The 18303-nt window shown below is 39.4% G+C and overlaps 1 protein-coding gene across 14 annotated transcripts in view; it reads right to left on the bottom strand.

Moving 5' to 3' along the window:
* The window catches only part of PCDH15 (protocadherin related 15), an 805351-nt gene that overhangs the window by 154982 nt on the left and 632066 nt on the right, over window positions 1-18303 (bottom strand). For all 14 annotated transcript variants that reach the window (XM_030486584.1, XM_030486585.2, XM_032919940.1 and 11 more), the window contains one exon: window positions 16052-16145. In XM_030486584.1, coding sequence (XP_030342444.1) covers window positions 16052-16145 — 94 coding nt within the window. The remainder of the gene's footprint in view (window positions 1-16051; window positions 16146-18303) is intronic.

The following is an 18303-nucleotide window of genomic DNA, read 5'->3' as shown; positions in this document are numbered from 1 at the left end:
TCTGCAGGAAAACCTGTGATTGTCAGCAAATATTGAGTGGAGCAAGAGTAGCTGCATGACCTGCAACAAAACAGGCCAGAAGCTCATGGGCTGTATGGACAGGGGACCAGCCTGGAGATCCAAGGAAGGGATTATCCTCTCTGCTCAGCCCTCATAAGACCATACCTACATACTTAGTGTTAGGACACAAAACAAGTGTAAAGCGAACAAGAGAGGTTCAGATTGGACATAACTAATAGCTTCTCCTCATGTGGACAATGAGAGCATTTCAGCATGGTAAGCAAAAGTGTTTTCTACATGCTGTGCTCCAGCTTGTCTTCACATCATAGACAGGTACAGGGAACCTGTCCCAGCACTCCCTGGATAAGAATATAAAGAATTAATGTTTTGATGCCCTTATATCATTAGATAGGGATTACCTGAAAAAAATCAACACATCAAGTACCAGCCTGACCTGTGTATGTGAATGCTGAAAGTTTTCTTGAATTATTCTATAGGATATTCTGTAAAGTAAGGTAGGACTTGTCATGGCTGCTAAGGGTTTCCAGGTCAGACTAACCACCAGACTAAGAAGAATTGGAAAAACTGAAAAGTTTTCACTTGGCTTAGTTTTGCAAGAAAAAAAAATAAATAAAAGGAAGTCTGTGGAGATTTTAAGAGAAGGGAGAGAGGGAGGTAGGAGAAGAGACAGAATTATTTCCTAACTCTTCAATTATCTAAGAATTTTTTGTATTTTTCAAATTGATGACAATACTTTTACTCATCTTAGGCTTCCCACCTTACCTGCCAGCCAACACAGCCACACAGGATAGTGCTCCACTTGTTACTGAGTCTCATTTCATACTTAAAATTTTCACTTATGAATTAAAAAGGCAATATTTTTGCAAAGGAATAATATTTTATTGAGATGCCAAACAGGAAAATTATTTTATAAAATCAAGTTTTCTGTTCTTCCTAAACTTCCAAAGGTACTAAAATAAGATCCCGTAATAAGACCAACATTTCAAATAATACTCCTTTTTATATTAGTCACAATTTAGCAAACTATCAAAAGTGAATGAATTGAGTTGCAGGATCACCAAGAAGGGCATTCAAAACAAACTCTGGGTTAGCAGCAATGCCCCTGTGTTCTCTTCTAGCAACAAACTCTGAAACTGAGAAAGAATAATGGAATATTCAAAAGATTTGCTACTTCACCTTAACACAGGAAACATATGTTAGCCCACTGATAGAGCAATGTCAACCTTTTACATGAAGGGGTCATCCGTTGTCTACCGTTATGTCTTTGAGATGCATGAAGCAGAAGTTCTGCCATTAACATCAGAAACTGCTACAATCAAAGACTATTAAATAAAATCAATATTTTTATATCCCCATTAGATGGCTCCAAAGATTTGCTTAAGCTCTCTGCAAGCCATAGCTTAAGACTGTAATAGCCTTTATTAGAAAACTAGAATAAATTACAGTGGTTTATTCAGAACTGCAGCACAGATCAGTATTGGTAACATCATGATCATCCATCCTGTAGATAATGTAAGAAGTCACCAGCAACACTAAAATCACATTGACTAAATAATCATTGCCTAGAAGTTATGTTCAGGGCTAGCCATAACCTCTTTTCAGTCTGTCACTGGAACAGAAAAAAAGCAAGCAAGTAGACTGTGGGTCATACCCATTCTTAAAGCAATCAAGCAACTATTTGGCATACTAGTCAAGAGGCAAGAAAGACCACAGGTAGTGAATGGATGCTTTGGGGATAAAATGTGCACTGCGGAGAGGGTGAAAGTAAACATGCTCAGAAAGGGTCACTAGATTTTGTACAAAGCTCAGTTTCTTGTACTGTTAGACAAGCCTACCATTTGTTATCATCACTTTCAACTGCGGGTAAGAGTGGCTGCCCAGAATCACTCCCACTGTCACATAAACCCCGCTTCATTTTCTGTCACTAGCTTAAATACTTCGGCCAAGGAAACCTCCAGCACACTTGCAGGGAGGTAGTGATGCTTTTAACTTTGTCACAACTACCACATCAAAATTTTTCAAGTCAGTAATAAAGAGCATGAGGACTTATAAGAATAGTTCTCACCTCTGACTATTAAAGCAGAAAAAGTTATATTTGAAGACAAGTTCCAATTGGGTGCCTATTTACTTCTGCAAAGCCAGCTTTCTTGTTTTGTTAGCAAATGAAAAAATATAGCTGCATTGGATATCTCATACCCTCAAAATACAAAAGAAAAAAAAAGTAATATCTCTTTGTTCACTGGTTCTCATACACCAAGTGCTGTGACATGTATCTGGAACCTACATCCCAACTCCTTACAACGTCACTGTCTTCTTTGTTTGCCTCTAGTCTTGTACCACTGCAAGGTGACCTGCATACAGCAGAGTAAAAATAAGTCAATGCTTACCAGCATTAGAAAGCAGATTTTTTGTTGCAAAGATTGAGGAAAACAAACAGTGAAAAAAATGATGCTTGAAGAAAAGATGTTTGAATAAAATCATTTGTGGCTAGTTTCATTTAATTTGCCCCTTTGATTGTATACACACTATTTTGTTCATTATGTACTTCAGAACAAAAGCAAACTTTACAAATTTCTAAAGGAATTATGAAAAGTTGCAGTGTTTCGCAGAGGATCCTAAAGGAGACAGTAAAACAAACTCTCATGTAACAGAGCTGCTGTTTCGCTCAAGCTCTTGACATATGTTTAATTACCACTGAAAGTCTGTAAACAAACTTGAGTGGTTCCCTAAAGTAATGAGAAAGACACCTAATTCACAACTGGTTTTATGTATTAACTAAATGGATACTCCTCATGCAAATACCAAGATAATACAGTAAGGATAAAAACCTGCCTTGGCTGTTTTAAAACTAGACATTTCTACAAAAGATTTGTCAAATATGATTTGGAAAGGAGTGTTGAAGCTATTACTGGAAATTCATGCAGGGAAAGAGTAGTACAGCCTTGTATCAGGCATTTATTATTAATTACTGATGTAAACCTGTCCTGGGTTCAGCTGTAACAGTTGTTTTTCTCCTTAATAGCTGGTGCAGTGCTGTGTTTTCGACTTTAGTCTGAGAACAGTGCTGATAACACACCGATGTTTTTAGTTGTTGCTAAGTAATGTTTACTCCGATCAAGGACTTCTTCAGTCTCTTGCTTCGCCAGTGAGAAGGGGCACGGGAAGCCAGGAAGAAGCAGAGACAGTACACCTGACCCAAACTAGCCAAAGGGGTATTCCATACCACAGCACGTCACGCCCAGTATATAAACTGGGGAGAGTTACCCAGAAGGACAGATCGCTGCTTGGGTCGGGCTGGTATCGGTTGGTGGGTGTTGAGCAATTGTATTGCGCATCTCTTGTGTTTATTGTTTTCTTTTCCTTTTCCCCTTTTAGTTTTATATTCTCTCCCCTTGTTATTTCTCTTATCATTATTATTATTATTGGTGGTAGTAGTAGTAGTTTTGTATTATACTTCAGCTATTGGACTGTTCTTATCTCAACCTGTGGGATTTACATTCTTTCAATTCTCCTCCCCATCCCTCTGGGAGCACGGGGGAAGAAGGCTGCGTGGTTCTGAGTTACCAGCTGGGCTTAAACCATGACAAACCCGTATTTACTTCTCTTTTATAATAAATATAAGTCAAACAAGAGATCAGCAGCTGCAATTTATAGCTTTCTTAGGGCTACTAAAATAGTTCTTACATATGTAATTCTTCCATAAGCAATAAATGTAATTTACATCACTTCCACAACTATCTTTTGTCCTCAGTACACCAAGCCCTGATAAACATTATGGATGATAAATTTGAAGGAAATTTCACTTGTGACATATTTTATTTGTACCTTGCCATTTAAATTGAAGTTGGGTACTGATGAGAGCATTCTATGCCTGGGAGAGGAAACATTCTTAGCTCTGATGTCAAGCAAGTTTATTAATTTTGACAAACTCTAAGATAAACACTATCATCTCTAGATATAATAAGTTTGCATATAATAAGATCTGAGGCAAAGCCCAAAGCCTTATTTGATCAAAAAAGAAACTGCAAATAATGATTCTGATCTACATATCAGGACTTGTCTATATTCAGTTCAAGAAAACTACATTTAAAATTATGATATTCAAAATAACAGCTATTCTTTACTGAACAGGGGAAACAGCTGCTTAGATCTTAAGATACTGGGAGTGATAAGTACCAGAATAAAATATACGTGAACTATATAACAGGTAAATTGCATGCTGTCCAAGTTCAGCTCCAGGAAAGTGACAGCTAACATGTTGCTAATGGGAATCTAATATTGTTTGGTAATGGAGGATGACAGTGAAGTGCCAAAGTCAGAAAAAGTGATGGGTATATCTGCACAACTAGTTACGGTCTTATTCACTAACCTTTTTGAATGCAGAGAAGCTGCATACCCACAACAAACAATGTCCACTAGGCCATGTGGAAGAGATTTTCCTATCAGCAAGGATGCAAGCCTCAGGTATTTTCAGACCTTGTTTCCTTCCAGTGTAGGGCATGAGAATTTTAAAAGAGGTATCTACCGATCCCCTACTCCTTTCCAAGTTACAAAGAAGAAATGGCCAGCTGGAATGCAAAGAAATTTAGGAGAGAGAAGAGAGTGAGGCTGAAGAGAAAGACAAGGCTGGAGCTTGTCAATAATTACAGTAACAAAAAAAAAGATCAGAACAAGCCAGCGAGGGGGCGAGGAAAAAAAAAGAGAAAAACTGTCAAACACACAAAAATAGATCTCTAAAGGAAACACTCAAAAACTAAAACCTCACACATCCAAAAAGGAAATATAAAAGATGAGAACTTTAGTGGGAAAGGAAGATAAAATCATGTACATTCAAGAAATGTCTTTGACAAATGCATGGAACTGATGGGACAGGTCTCTACTGTTATGCCAGTCACCAGCCACGTAACCACATAGGGTTCAACCCTGTGTATGTATTTGTGGAAGAGAAAGAGTATTGATATGCTGTCCAAGCAGCTGAAAAGCATCTCAATATAACAGGAATGAAAAATTACTGTTTCTACTGGATGAACCAGCAGTAGCTGGTAGCTTATGGCCCAAGCTGTATGGCCCAGGCTAAATGACCCAAGTTTAAAGCATAATCTGTGCTACACATCACCTAACATAGTTGGAGAGTAATGTACAAAGTAGGCTACATTTGTCACGCAACCTGTCAGAGACAAAGCTGTGGAAAAATGGATCTGCATCTATATGAAGAGCTCAGAAGTCAGTGTCTTAATCACAAATGGATGAAGCTGTGGCATCTCTACATTGATCTTTATATTATAAACCAAACCTGAGAACTTCAAAACAGGTGAGGAATTTGGGCTGCAATTCTCCTACCCTTCTTGCATGGGTTATCTATTTACTTGGAACTGGAGACTTTACTGCTGTTACAAAAACAACAGAGGTTTCTGCTAACCTGCAAGATCTGTCTGAAAGGCATGCTCAGCTACAAAGAGTTCAGGGCAAGGAGCTTTATGTGTCTGCTCTTGAGCTCTCTACCTTTGCATATACAGTGTGTCTGAAAAACAGTCTACCCAACTTATGTTTTCCAGTCTAACTAGAATTCATGACCATGATATTTACTGTCACGACTGTGGTACTACTGAATTAATGTACACAATAACATAATGTATACATAATGTTACACTATACATTACTGTTTCTGTAAACTTTGATGTAAGATCTATTTTAACATAGTTCTACATAAGCTTAATTATATGGGCATACAAAACGCTTCAATAATCCTTGGTGCAGAACTTTTTTTCTCTTAATTAAAGTCATCTTTCAAAATGGAATTACAATCTGCTCAGAATATTTGATTGAAAACTGTGATTAATCTATTTTTTTATGAGGATTACCTAAATCACTGCTTTCCTGTTAACATTTGAAATCAAAGCCTTTATGGGGAATATTATCTATGCAATGCAAGCAGACAAGATGCACAAACACTCGTCATCTGGGAGTCTCCTAACGATCGTCCTAATAAAAGAGCTAATGCATGGAGAAAAGCCTTCTCCTGCAGAAGAGGAAATCTGGCTGGACAAATTCTTCTCATGCCAACTGAACTTTACAGGTCAGCTTTAATTTTTAAGGCTTTCTCATATGAAGTACATACTTGTGAGGAAAATAGTAATAGGCAGTGTTCCTCTTTTGTTACAGTTTGTATTGTTGAAAAGAAAATAATTTGAGTTTTTTAGAGGAGGAAGTACAAAGTAATTTATCTGCTTAAATTCTTCCTTTTCATATATTTAAGAACATTTCCTTCCCACTGCACCAACAGATCAAAATAAATGTGCCACATTAAGGTAGTATTAAAGTTCCACACTATGTGGAACAGATCCAACAGATCACATTGATTTTTTTTTTTTTTCAGTCTTGTGTTACCAATTACAACAAGGTCAGTTAAGTAAACATCTTCTTCAATACAAGCCTTTTTGTATGGAAAATCTCTGTTCAGTAAGTATTTACTGAAAGAGGCATGCACGCTTTATTCTTGATAAGTAATGGAACTGATATGGAGCAGATATAGGTAATATTTACAGGAGTAACAGAAAATTTACTGTAATTAATTTTCTGTATGCTATTCAAATAGTAAATCCTTGTCTAAATTATCTTGATCTAGTGCTACCTGTTTTCCCTAAGGAAGCTAATTAATCCAAGCATCATGGGAGATAAATGCTCTAAATTATTAATGATCTAAGATGACTGAAATACCCAAGTCTAACTTACATGACGAAACACAATGCACTGAAATAAGGCTACTTATGGTTCTTCCAGTGCATGAATACCTTCTTGAAATGTTGGGCTATTCTGGTCAATAATGAGACAGTTCGGAGGAATATGGCATGGTATCTGGGTCTACAACAACACATACCAGTGTGCCTCAGGGACCCTAGAACAGATTGACTGTTAGGCTGCCCTGCTCTGACACATCTTTGTCTACGATCAACTGTATACAAGTATGCGTAATATTTGACTTTCATTTAAAGCCTGTGGCAATTATTTAGCTAGATCATAAGGTGATCAAACACTAGTTTTCAAATGTTGGTCATTCTGATGGCATAGTTGTGGCAGAGAGACCTCCATAACCTTCTACAAACACCATACTTCTGCATACTGTAGCCAAAAACATGATTTTCAGAGTTTCTAAATTCTAAGTCCCACTGATTTAAGATCTTGTGCTTAGTACAGTGCAAAGCCATGAATGTTTTAGCCACACTTAAAGGTTAAACACTGCAGTGTTTCACTTTTATGCATCAGACATCAGAGTGGAATTTGGAATCCAGTGCTGGGTATCCAGAACCCCATACAGAAAGCACAAAAAATCGCTGCATTCTGCGCTCGGCTGATCTGGGCCAGCCCAGGCCAGAGAACACAGTTCTCTCTCAGATGCCTTGCTAAGGGTCGCCTGATGGTGCCTCTGTCTCCCCAGGAAACATGGCCCTAAACCAGTTGTGGGGTCCGCAATACTAAAATTATTCATTTTTTTTCCATAAGTGTTCATTGCAGAAGAAAGGGGCACAGCGTGAGATTAATGGGCAAGGTCTTGGATTCATGGCTTTCGGAGAAACTCTTCCACAGCTAGGTCGCCTCTGATCTTTCCTATCCAGCAATCTTGGACTAGACCCTGAACAGCACAATTTCAAAAGAGCAGATAGACAACAGCTTCTTCTGGACTTCCAAAGTAGTTTAGTGGCTTGGTGGTTGAGCCTTCTAAGACAAACGAAAGAATACGAACCCTGTCAATATTTTCTGAGTACCACAAAGTGATGGTGACTAGGGATATCATTGTTGTTGCTTCCCTTCAGCCTCCCTGCCTGGGAGGTTTGGGAACAGCCCCTGGATGACTGTCAATTTTTAAGAATGTGTAATTATTAACCCCCAAATGGCTTTATAAACTTGGGCAGAAACACATTTCTGAAGTGCTGGGTGAATATCTTCATGACTAGACATTTGTATTTGGAGGTTTGAATTCTGCCTAAATCACACAATACACGCTAGGACAAAACAATGGAGCTTCCTGTTTTATCTATATAAATGAACTGGCACACACATACAAGCCAAAAATAAGTAGCACAGAAGGCATTTTCTTTCTTCTAACAAAAGTCGTGCATATTTATTTGTAACTTCTTCTGTTTGAAATGCAAAGACATGAATTCTTGCCTTGAAATCCCGTACAAACACACCACAATTTGTGAAAAAAATTGAGCTTCATATCTTTTTTTGATTCATACGTCACTCTTCTGCCCATCTACAACTAAGTTTCATTACTAGGGAAATAAAAATATTTTCCTAACTACTCAATTCATACTTGTTTGTTGTGCTGTATTGTTAACAGTGATGAGTGGTAGATTGTATTATTCCAAGGTCAGAGGAAAACAACAAGCCTGTTAATACTCCATGCTATAACTCAAGAACAACAATAACTTGGGAAGCACAGTTGAGCATTTTAAACAATCAAGAGCATTATAAGCCATGCAGAAGTGATGAAATGGTGTCAGGCAGGCCACACCACCAAATGGAAAGCAGTATTGCTTAGTGAAGGCATAAGTAAGTCTGTATTGATTTTGATGGAATAGGCAGTCCCCGAAAGTCAAAAGGTGTCGACATGACTGTCATCACATAACATTAGGCAGTTAGATAAGCCTTGAGCCTTAGAATACAGAAACCTCAACTACTTAGTGCCATAACAACATTGTTAAAAGTCTCTTAGACCCTTTATTAATGACACTGAAAAAGCAGCAGGAAAAAAAAACCTTTAAAATGCCAAAAACTTTAGGTGTGTGGGACCAAAGACTTCAAATACAAAAAGGTGTTCAACAGACTTCATAGATGATGATGATGGGGAACAGTCAGTTTTCCCTAGAGAACACTGGGAATAAAAAGGAGAGCAAATAACACATTGTATACTATGTACTACTCCAATATCCCATGGAGTTTACAGCAGAGTGGAACAGGCAGGGCACACAGTGCTGGCCTGGCTTGGTTGCAGCTGCAGGGGAAACCGTTTCAAGCCCCTAAGAAGATCAGGAACCCAGTAACTTGTGAGTTTAGAAAAGTAATGGTTTGTACCACCATTATTATGGGAAAGGCACTCGGAGGAAATGTTGCTCACCAAAAGACTGGTGCATGGGCTCTTGCACCCCAAGCAGAAGCGTGATCCTGTATGGGAAGCAGGCAGCTGCCCCATGTGCTAACCTCCAAACTCCTTGAGATACCAGAAGTGGAAAAAGATCCATTTTGGCATGTCCCCCTAGGCCAAAGAAGATCCTGACAGGGCTGAAGATGGCAATCTGTGTGTGAACTAAACCACTGTTAAAGGTAGGAAAGATGATGAATCATTCTGGCCCTTTCTTTCTGTTTGCTTCAGGTGAGTCAATCCCAGAGATTCTGACACAATACTGAAATACAGGCTTCAACCACCTAACAAGCCTTACTTATCTCTATGGAGAAAAACACTCATAGACAACAATGTTGAACAGACAAGAGTGATCACCTTGAGACAGACAACTTTAAAAGCAGAGACAGACAACTTCTCAGAAAGCTTCAGCAATTTCAAAGCATAGCAATGTTTCCCATTTGAAGTAATTCATCTAAAATTAAGTATTTTATATACTATTATTTAAAATAGCATATTGAAGTTGTGCCCCTTTGAAACCTTTGTTATGATGGCTAGAAGCCTTTGTTCAAGACAAAATTTGGCTGAAAAATGTTCTAGGTATTGAAATGTCTTGAGTACTGTTCACAATTTGTGAAGCAAATTCACTGACGGAAATTACAAGACTGAACTTTTCAGATAAGTATGAAACATCAATGAAAATGTTTTCTTTTTTTCCATTATGTAAGGATATTAACATGGCTTTTTATGCATTTGTATACTTGAAGGTTATGAATTAAATAACCTGTTTCACAGTTAAATCAACAGTACAACCATAGATGACCATGACTGAGAAACAACCTAAAACTACATCACCTACATGTAACCTGCATTATCCTTTGATCTTATGATTTTTGTTCATAAAACCTACCCACAAAAATGTACAAATGCCAAATTTTCATGTTGTAAATGGATAGAAAAGTTCTACTTAAAAATAAAAACAATCAACACCCCCCCCAAACACACTAATAAAGTCTTTTCCCATTAAATTCCTTTCAAATTTTAAAGAAACAAGCAAATATAGAACAGACTATAGAATACAAAAGCTTAATTCAAGTGTATTGACTCTAATACTTGGTTTCAAACAGGCCACTGTTGGGTGGAAAGAAGTCGGGTTTCGTACGCTACTAGCTAAAACATTTTAATGTCATCTAAATTAAGTTGCACCTACCTGTGGAATTAACTGAAACAAGTTCTTCAGTCAGATAACCTGTTTTCTGTAGGCCCTAATCGAATTGCTCAAAAAAGCAAACCCTGATGACAAGCAGTAGGTGAATTAGTTTGGAGAACAGCAGTTTTGTAATTGTAGGAAATTTTCATAAAGAGACACCATTATTTTCTGATATAAATTAGTTAAAAAGGAAAAGTCCTCCATGAAATTGCACTGACTTGTTTAAAAAAACATCCATGTCTTTAGATCAGTTTGCCATGTTACCAGGTAGCAACTTTAAACGAGCCCCTGGCCCAGGAGGAGCCTGTCAAATAGCAGAGAATAAGTCCAAAAGAGCTGCAAATCAAAGAAATTGTGTAAAGACATAAAGAAGAGTGGCAAACTCTGTGGATGAAGCGCTCTACAGACAGATAGGAGCAGCCTCACGCTCATAGGCCCTTGTCCTCATGGAGGACTTCAACCACCCTGATATCTGTTGGAGGGACGGTACGGCCCGGCACAAGCAATCCAGGAGTTTCCTCGATTTTTGTGGAAGACAACTTCCTCTTTCAAGTAATAGAGGAGCTGACAAGGAGAGGGGCCGTGCTTGACCTCGTGCTCACCAACAGGGAGGGGCTGGTTGGGAATATGACACTCCAGGGCAGCCTTGGCTGTAGCGGTCACGAGATGGTCGAGTTCGAGATCCTCAGGACAGTGAGAAGAGCATGCAGCAAGCTCACTGCCCTGGGCTTCCAGAGAGCAGACTTTAGTCTCTTCAGGAACCTCCTTAGTAAGGTTCCATGGGATATAGTCCTAGAGGGCAGTAGGGCCCAAGACTGCTGGTTGATATTCAAGGATCACCTGCTACATGCTCAGGAGTGTTGTGTCCCGACTAGAAGGAAGTGTGGCAGGAGGGCCAGGAGACCTCCATGGATGGACAAGGAGCTGCTGAGGAAACTTCGAGGGGAAAAAAGAAGCTTATAGAAGGTGGAAGCAAGGACAGGCGGCCTGGGAAGAATACAGGAACGTTGTCCGGGAAGCTAGGGACCAGGTTAGGAAAGCTAAGGCCCAGTTAGAATTAAATCTGGCAAGGGATGTGAAAGATAACAGGAAAGGATTCTATAGGTACGTAGCAAATAAAAGACAGACTAGACACAATGTGGGCCCTCTCTGGAAGCTATTGGGAGAACTGGCTACCCTGGATTTGGAGAAGGCTGAGGTTCTTAATGACTTCTTTGCCTCAGTCTTCACTAGCAAATGCTCTGACCACACCACCCAAGTCTTGGAAAGCAGATGCAAGGACTATGAGAATGAAGACCTTAGGCCCACTGTAGGAGAGGATCAGGTTCGAAACCATCTTAAGAACCTGAACGTGCACAAGTCCATGGGACCTGATGAAATCCATCCGCGGGTCCTGAAGGAGCTGGCAAATGAAGTTGCTAAGCCACTGTCCATCATATTCGAAAAATCATGGCAGTCAGGTGAAGTTCCCGACAACTGGAAAAAGGGTAATATAACCCCATTTTCAAGAAGGGGGAGGTGGAAGACCCAGGGAACTACAGACCAGTCAGCCTCCCCTCTATGCCTGGCAAAATCTTGGAGCAGATTCTCCTGGAAAACATGCTAAGGCACATGAAAAACAATGAGGTGGTTGGTGACAGCCAGCATGGTTTTACTAAGGGGAAATCCTGCCTGACCAATTTGGTGGCCTTCTATGATGGGTGGAACTGATGGACAGGGGCAGAGCAGTTGATGTCATCTACCTGGACTTGTGCAAAGTGTTCAACACTGTCCTGCACGACATCCTTGTCTCTAAATTGGAGAGACATCAATTTGATAGATGGACCACTCAGTGGATAAAAAACTGGCTCAATGGCCGCACGCAAAGAGTCGTGGTAAACGGCTCGATGTCCAGTTGGAAAACAGTAACAAGCGGTGCTCCTCAGGGATCGGTGTTAGGACCGGTCCTGTTCAACATCTTTGTCGGAGACATGGACAGTGGGATTGAGTGCGCCCTCAGCAAGTTTGCCGACGACACCAAGCTGTGTGGTTCGGTTGATATGGAGGGAAGGGATGCCATCCAGAGGGACTTTGACATGCTTGAGAGGTGGGCTGATGCCAACCTTATGAAGTTTAACCAAGCCAAGTGCCAGGTCCTACACCTGGGTCGCCGCAACACCAGGCACAGCTACAGGTTAGGCAGAGAAGGGATTCAGAGCAGCCCTGTGGAGAAAGACTTGGGGCTGTTGGTTGATGAGAAGCTTGACATAAGCCAGCAGTATGTGCTCGCAGCCCAGAAAGCCAACCGTATCCTGGGCTGCATCAAAAGAAGTGTGACCAGCAGGTCGAAGGAGGTGATCCTGCCCTCACGACTCTGCTCTCGTGAGACCTCACTTGGAGTATTGTGTACAGTTCTGGCATCCTCAACATAAAAAGGACATGGAGCTGTTGGAGCAAGTCCAGAGGAGGGTCACGAGGATGATAAGGGGGCTGGAGCACCTCCCAAACAAGACAGGCTGAGAAAGTTGGGGCTGTTCAGCCTGGAGAAGAGAAGGCTGCATGGAGATCTGATAGCAGCCTTCCAGTATCTGAAGGGGGCCTATAAGGATGCAGGGGAGGGACTCTTCACTAGGGACTGTAGTGATAGGACAAGGGGTAATGGCTTCAAACTTCAACAGGGGAAGTTTAGATTAGATAAAAAGAAGAAGTTCTTTACAGTGAGGGTGGTGAGGCACTGGAATGGGTTGTCCAAGGAAGTTGTGGAGGCTCCATCCCTGGTGGTGTTCAAGGCCAGGTTGGACAGAGCCTTTGGCGACATGGTTTAGTGCAAGGTGCCCCTGCCCATGGCAGGGGGGTTGGAACTAGATGATCTTAAGGTCCTTTCCAACCCTAACTATTCTATGATTCTATGAAATAAGTCAAACTCACTGTTTCCTGGCATGGAAAAGGCATGGAGACTTAATGGTCTGACCTTCCCCACTGCACCTATTTGATTGTAAAATAAAAGCTGAGAAACTTAGACAGCCTTGACTGTGATACTGGCAAGCCCAGCCAATCCTTTTGTTTCATGTATTGTCACCAGAAGCTTAATATGCAAGAGCAGTCCAGTCAGCTTGTCAAGTAAGCCATATTGCTGGACAATTTTAAGAAGAAAGGTGCTCCACTGCTGGCAGAAAGTATCATAACAGAAGAGGACAGCTACAGCCACGTAGGAGATAGTGATGAAGACACCAAACCAAGCAGCAGTAAAGAGAACACACAAAAGCTAGAAAGTGTGACCATGTTTCACTGCGAGAACAATTAACACATACACCTGCAGATACAGAACTCTGGAGAAAAAAAAACCAAAACATGGTATCAACGAAGGAAAGCAGGTAATGGATAGCAGGAAAGATAGCTGGGGAGTTGATTTTTTTAAGTGTATGTTTTTGTGACAGGAGCAACAACAACATAACACCACCATCCATCAAGAGCATTTAGTACCAAACAGTCAAGCGACCTGCTGCTGTTTTGCTCGTCTTTCTGCTTGTCAAGTGACTGCTGTACTAGTAAGAACTGTTATGCTTATTGAGAAATGATGAGTTTAGTTTTATGCCAGCATTGGAAAAATCACAAATACCTTTCATTGATGTTACAACAGTTCTTTGGACTCTATTTATTTGATTTCCTTATGGGATACTCTTGATATTAAAAAAACCAAACAAACCCAAAAAAACCCGACCCAAAAAACCACCAAAAAACCCCCAGACCTCTAATACAATCCTTGAAATTTGCATGTTATTAAAATTGCTTTTGAGAATGCTACTGTTCTTATTTGTATTATCATACCTCTAGGAACTTCTAGCCCTGTCTCCACTGGGTTAGGTAATGCATGAAGAATAAAAGGACAGTCCATTCCCCCAACAACATGGCCACTACTGCTCCAGCCTGGCTACTGAACTGCTCACAAACTTGAATATCAATGACTTCTACTGCAACAGACAGTCAACCCTACATCAGCGTATTCCACAGACAATACTAAGCAGCCCTCCACAGTTTATTTTTGGTGGTTTCACACTGTTAGCTTCAAAAACCACATCTCACCTTACATATATATCTCACCTTACATACAACTATTTTATGTTAAGCAGCATGCAATGATTAACTGGAACTCTATTTAAAAAAGCAACTATTATCTGCTGAGTGTTAAAATGGATCAGATGTCCAATTAAGTTCCAGGACAAAGAGAATGAATCTCTTGATGAAAGAAAGAGGACGTATCTTTTCAATAGCTTTTCTATGCCCCTAGATAGCATTTCAGCAGCATAACACAGTCTGAAACAGAACACAAGACTTTTATTTAAATCTTCAGATTTCACAGCTGGAAGTTAGAGATTAAAACAATTGAACTCATAGCTATCAAGAATAGAAAGTAGTTCACAAGTAGCAAAATTACAAACATTAAGATGAATTACAGAAGATAACTGTAACTGGAATTTTAATGGAAAAGGTGTAGGCTCTGTTATACTTACTCCGTATTGCCACAGAATTGTATAAAGCATTTAAAACTTCCTCAATACTTTGGAGGAAAAAGATAAACAAACCAAACTGAGTAAATACGGAGCAGGAAGGCGAGCCTTATAAGCTGAGGAAGCTAAACTAGGGAACAGAGCATGCCACAGGAATAACACACAAGATTTTCCTCTGCTGCGGTGAAGACAAGGTGAGCAAAGGTCCAAACCAAAGAGCTTTCATGATAGCTCCACAGCAAACTGTCAAAGATTTCTCTTTCAACCTCAAAGCTGAACGCTGCCTTCTAGAATAGCCCAGATAATGTGGATGTATTATTTTAGATCTGCCCTTATACACTGTACATTTAAGGTCAGATACATTAAGACTTCTCCTCCATTTACACTATTACTCCATGGCACAAGTCCACAGCAGAATTGCTGTGCTCTCATATACCTTGCACAATCCAGCTGCAGTAAATTCTCCTTGTTGAGATTGCTGCAAACTTTCAGAAAACCTAATTCTATTGCCTCTGCTTGATAAATAAATATATATCTTTAAATAGCCCTCCACTTTTTAGTATAGAAATCAAAAGTCACAATTTTGTTATACTAAACACAAATATGAGCAATAGTTTGTTGCTTTGATTGCATGGCCACTGCATGCCTGATCAATGCAAACATAAAAGATTTAGAAATACCTCCTGATACAAAAGTTGTTCTTTTTTCAAGTGAAGTGACATGGGCATTTTCCCAGAGAAGCTTTGAGAGCTTAAAAAAATTGAAGCTGGACAGTGCTCTCATCTGTCAATTCTGAAAAAAGTGCAATGCATTTTACTAGATAAAGTACAAATCTATAATATAGCTGCCCACATAACTGATCATTAGGAGAACGTAAGAAGGAAGATAGGTTATTTAACAGCATGGAGAAGAAATAGTAAGAAGATGCACATATCTGAATAATGCAAAACCTTGACTGCATTGGTTTTTGTCAAAGAATAACAAAAAGGCAGAAGCAGAAGCAAAGTCACTTTGTTTCGAGATCAAAGGACATTACTCCAGTGATACACAGGCTTTATCTACACAAATCTTTTTGAGTAAAGGAAAACTGTTGCAGATTACAGATATATTTGGTCAAGACCCATGTAAAAGATACTACAATTAGACTCCTTCAAGTGCCTAACTGCATATTGTAAAATAGCCCATTTTCTCAAACTTTCACAGGAAACTCACCCCATCTGGTCTGCCATCCGAGGCTGTAACAATCAGAATATAGCGATCGGTGCTTTCTCTGTCCAAGGGTTTTCCTAAGGCTAGCAGTCCAGAACTAGTAATAAAACAAAAACATAAAATATTAACACAACAGTTGTAAGATATCTACAAGCATTTTTGTTCCACTACTTTGTGTTATACAAATGCTTCTCTTTGAGCAAGTTAATAAGCTTTCAGGCTTTATTAGAACTGAAAGCATGCTCCATGGTAGGTAAAGGCTAATAAAAACGATGAACTACTTTCTAATGCTTTCCGCTTCAGTTCTTGTATAGTTTCGGATGAAAAGAACCACCTAGCAATCTACAGGATTCTACAGTAGACAGGCCTACACTGAACACGGGACCCTCATTTGTTAGACAGCTGCACTGTTATAATGAATGGGAGAATCACAATCTGTCTATTAATCACAGAGGAGTTGTGATGCCCCTGACAGGATTGCAGCAGTAAGATCTGGGAATACAACACACATGGTCTTAAGTATAAATTTCCTCTGAGTTTTATAGGGAAAGGCTACTAACTTGCATGTTGAGTAACTTCAGTAAAAAGTGCTGTAATGAGCTAATGCCCTTTCAGTGCAAGCACAGATAGACCACAATCCCTAATAATAAAATATTAATATAGGCACAAACGTTTAGAAAAACAAATAAGGATATTGTGATTATTGACGCTCATTTTAAAAGATATGAAAGAGCAGCTATTTGGAATCCACATATACAAAAATAAATAAAATTTTACAAAAATGCTGTTTGAAAATGTTGCAAATTCCTGTAATTACTGACAAATGAAACATTTTGGATTTTTTCTCTAGGATGATCTAATTTCCTCATGTAGGTGTGCTGTAGGTGTGTGCAGCAGCACAGAGACAAGATCCCACACAATGTTAAGATGACAATCCTGTCTAAGCAAGCTAAACTCTGCTTAACCAAAGCGATACTTCCCTGACCAGGGTTAAAGCTCTGTGTTTCATTTACAGGATTTTGGTGTCTACTGGAACCTGGTTACATATGTAACAAATTGATATCTCTCTTACATGCTACCCAATCCATCATCTATTTAATAAATATGCACTAACAAACATGGATCCAGGATGACATTTATTCTCTTGTTGCATTGCTAAGCAGTTTCTCTAATGAAACTCCACCAAACACATCATAACCAACTCATAACTTTTTAAGAAAAGTGTACCAGTACATCATTCTGCAGTGCACAATCCACATAAGCTGGGATCTTAGTATTACTCGATTTTTAATGGAGATGTCAGACACAAGTATTTGTCAGTCACAGCTATAAATTTTACTATTTGACCTACAATTTATGTTCATGACCTAGAATCTAAACAACTACTTGTGCAGAAAAGGATTTTATTAAAACAACAACAACAAAGCCAAAGCCAAACCAAACCATCAAAGTCCCACCTAACAATGAGGTTTCAATAGCTGTAATTCTCCAGAATGCTTAGATGCATATCATCTCTACCTAATGATATTTTTTATAAATTTCTGCAGAGTTTCTGCTGTAACTTCTTACTCAGAGAAGACTTCAGCAAACTGGTGCTAGGCCAAGATTTTTTCCAACATTGTTTTCAGCAGAGACAGATACCAACACTTACTGGCAAGCTGTTACTGCAAGGAGTTTCTTCAAATAAATACTACAGAAATAGGTGAAACCACTGAGTGGGAGCATAATTCTCCCCTTGGAGCGAAAGGTTGGTAGATAAAATAACATACAAGCTCAGTAACCAAATAAAAGAATATTTCAGGAGATGCTACATTAAATCTGCCTCATTGCTATGCAAGTCAAACATAGGCATATGTCATGTTTAGCTTCCTCAAGAAAGGAAAAGCTAGCAACTTCATTGTACCCAAAATTATTTTCTGGAGGTTTTAAAAAACAACGGGACACACAAATATTGTGCATAGTTTTGTAACACAGTAAATATGGAGCTGACATGTCTTGTTCCAAGCCACAAGTGTTGTGCCAAGATACAAGAGGGCCTCAGCACCTGTCATGCTTCTTTGCATGGAATTGCTTTGGCCTGCTCAGAGGATGGTTTTAGCTTTAAACAGCAATTATCTAATAAGCATGTACCCAACACCAACATTGTTTTGACTTTTGCTTACTTTTCTACAATTTTGTAGTGTGGTGCCTATTTTTCTATATATTTTTTTAACTAATAGCTAGCTATAACATGGTTATTGTGCGAAGACTGAATC

The sequence above is a fragment of the Strigops habroptila genome, chromosome 5 (genome assembly GCF_004027225.2).
Source record: "Strigops habroptila isolate Jane chromosome 5, bStrHab1.2.pri, whole genome shotgun sequence".
NCBI lineage: Eukaryota > Metazoa > Chordata > Aves > Psittaciformes > Psittacidae > Strigops > Strigops habroptila.
Note: the sequence above shows the minus strand (reverse complement) of the source record. Positions and strands in the feature narration are given on the sequence as shown.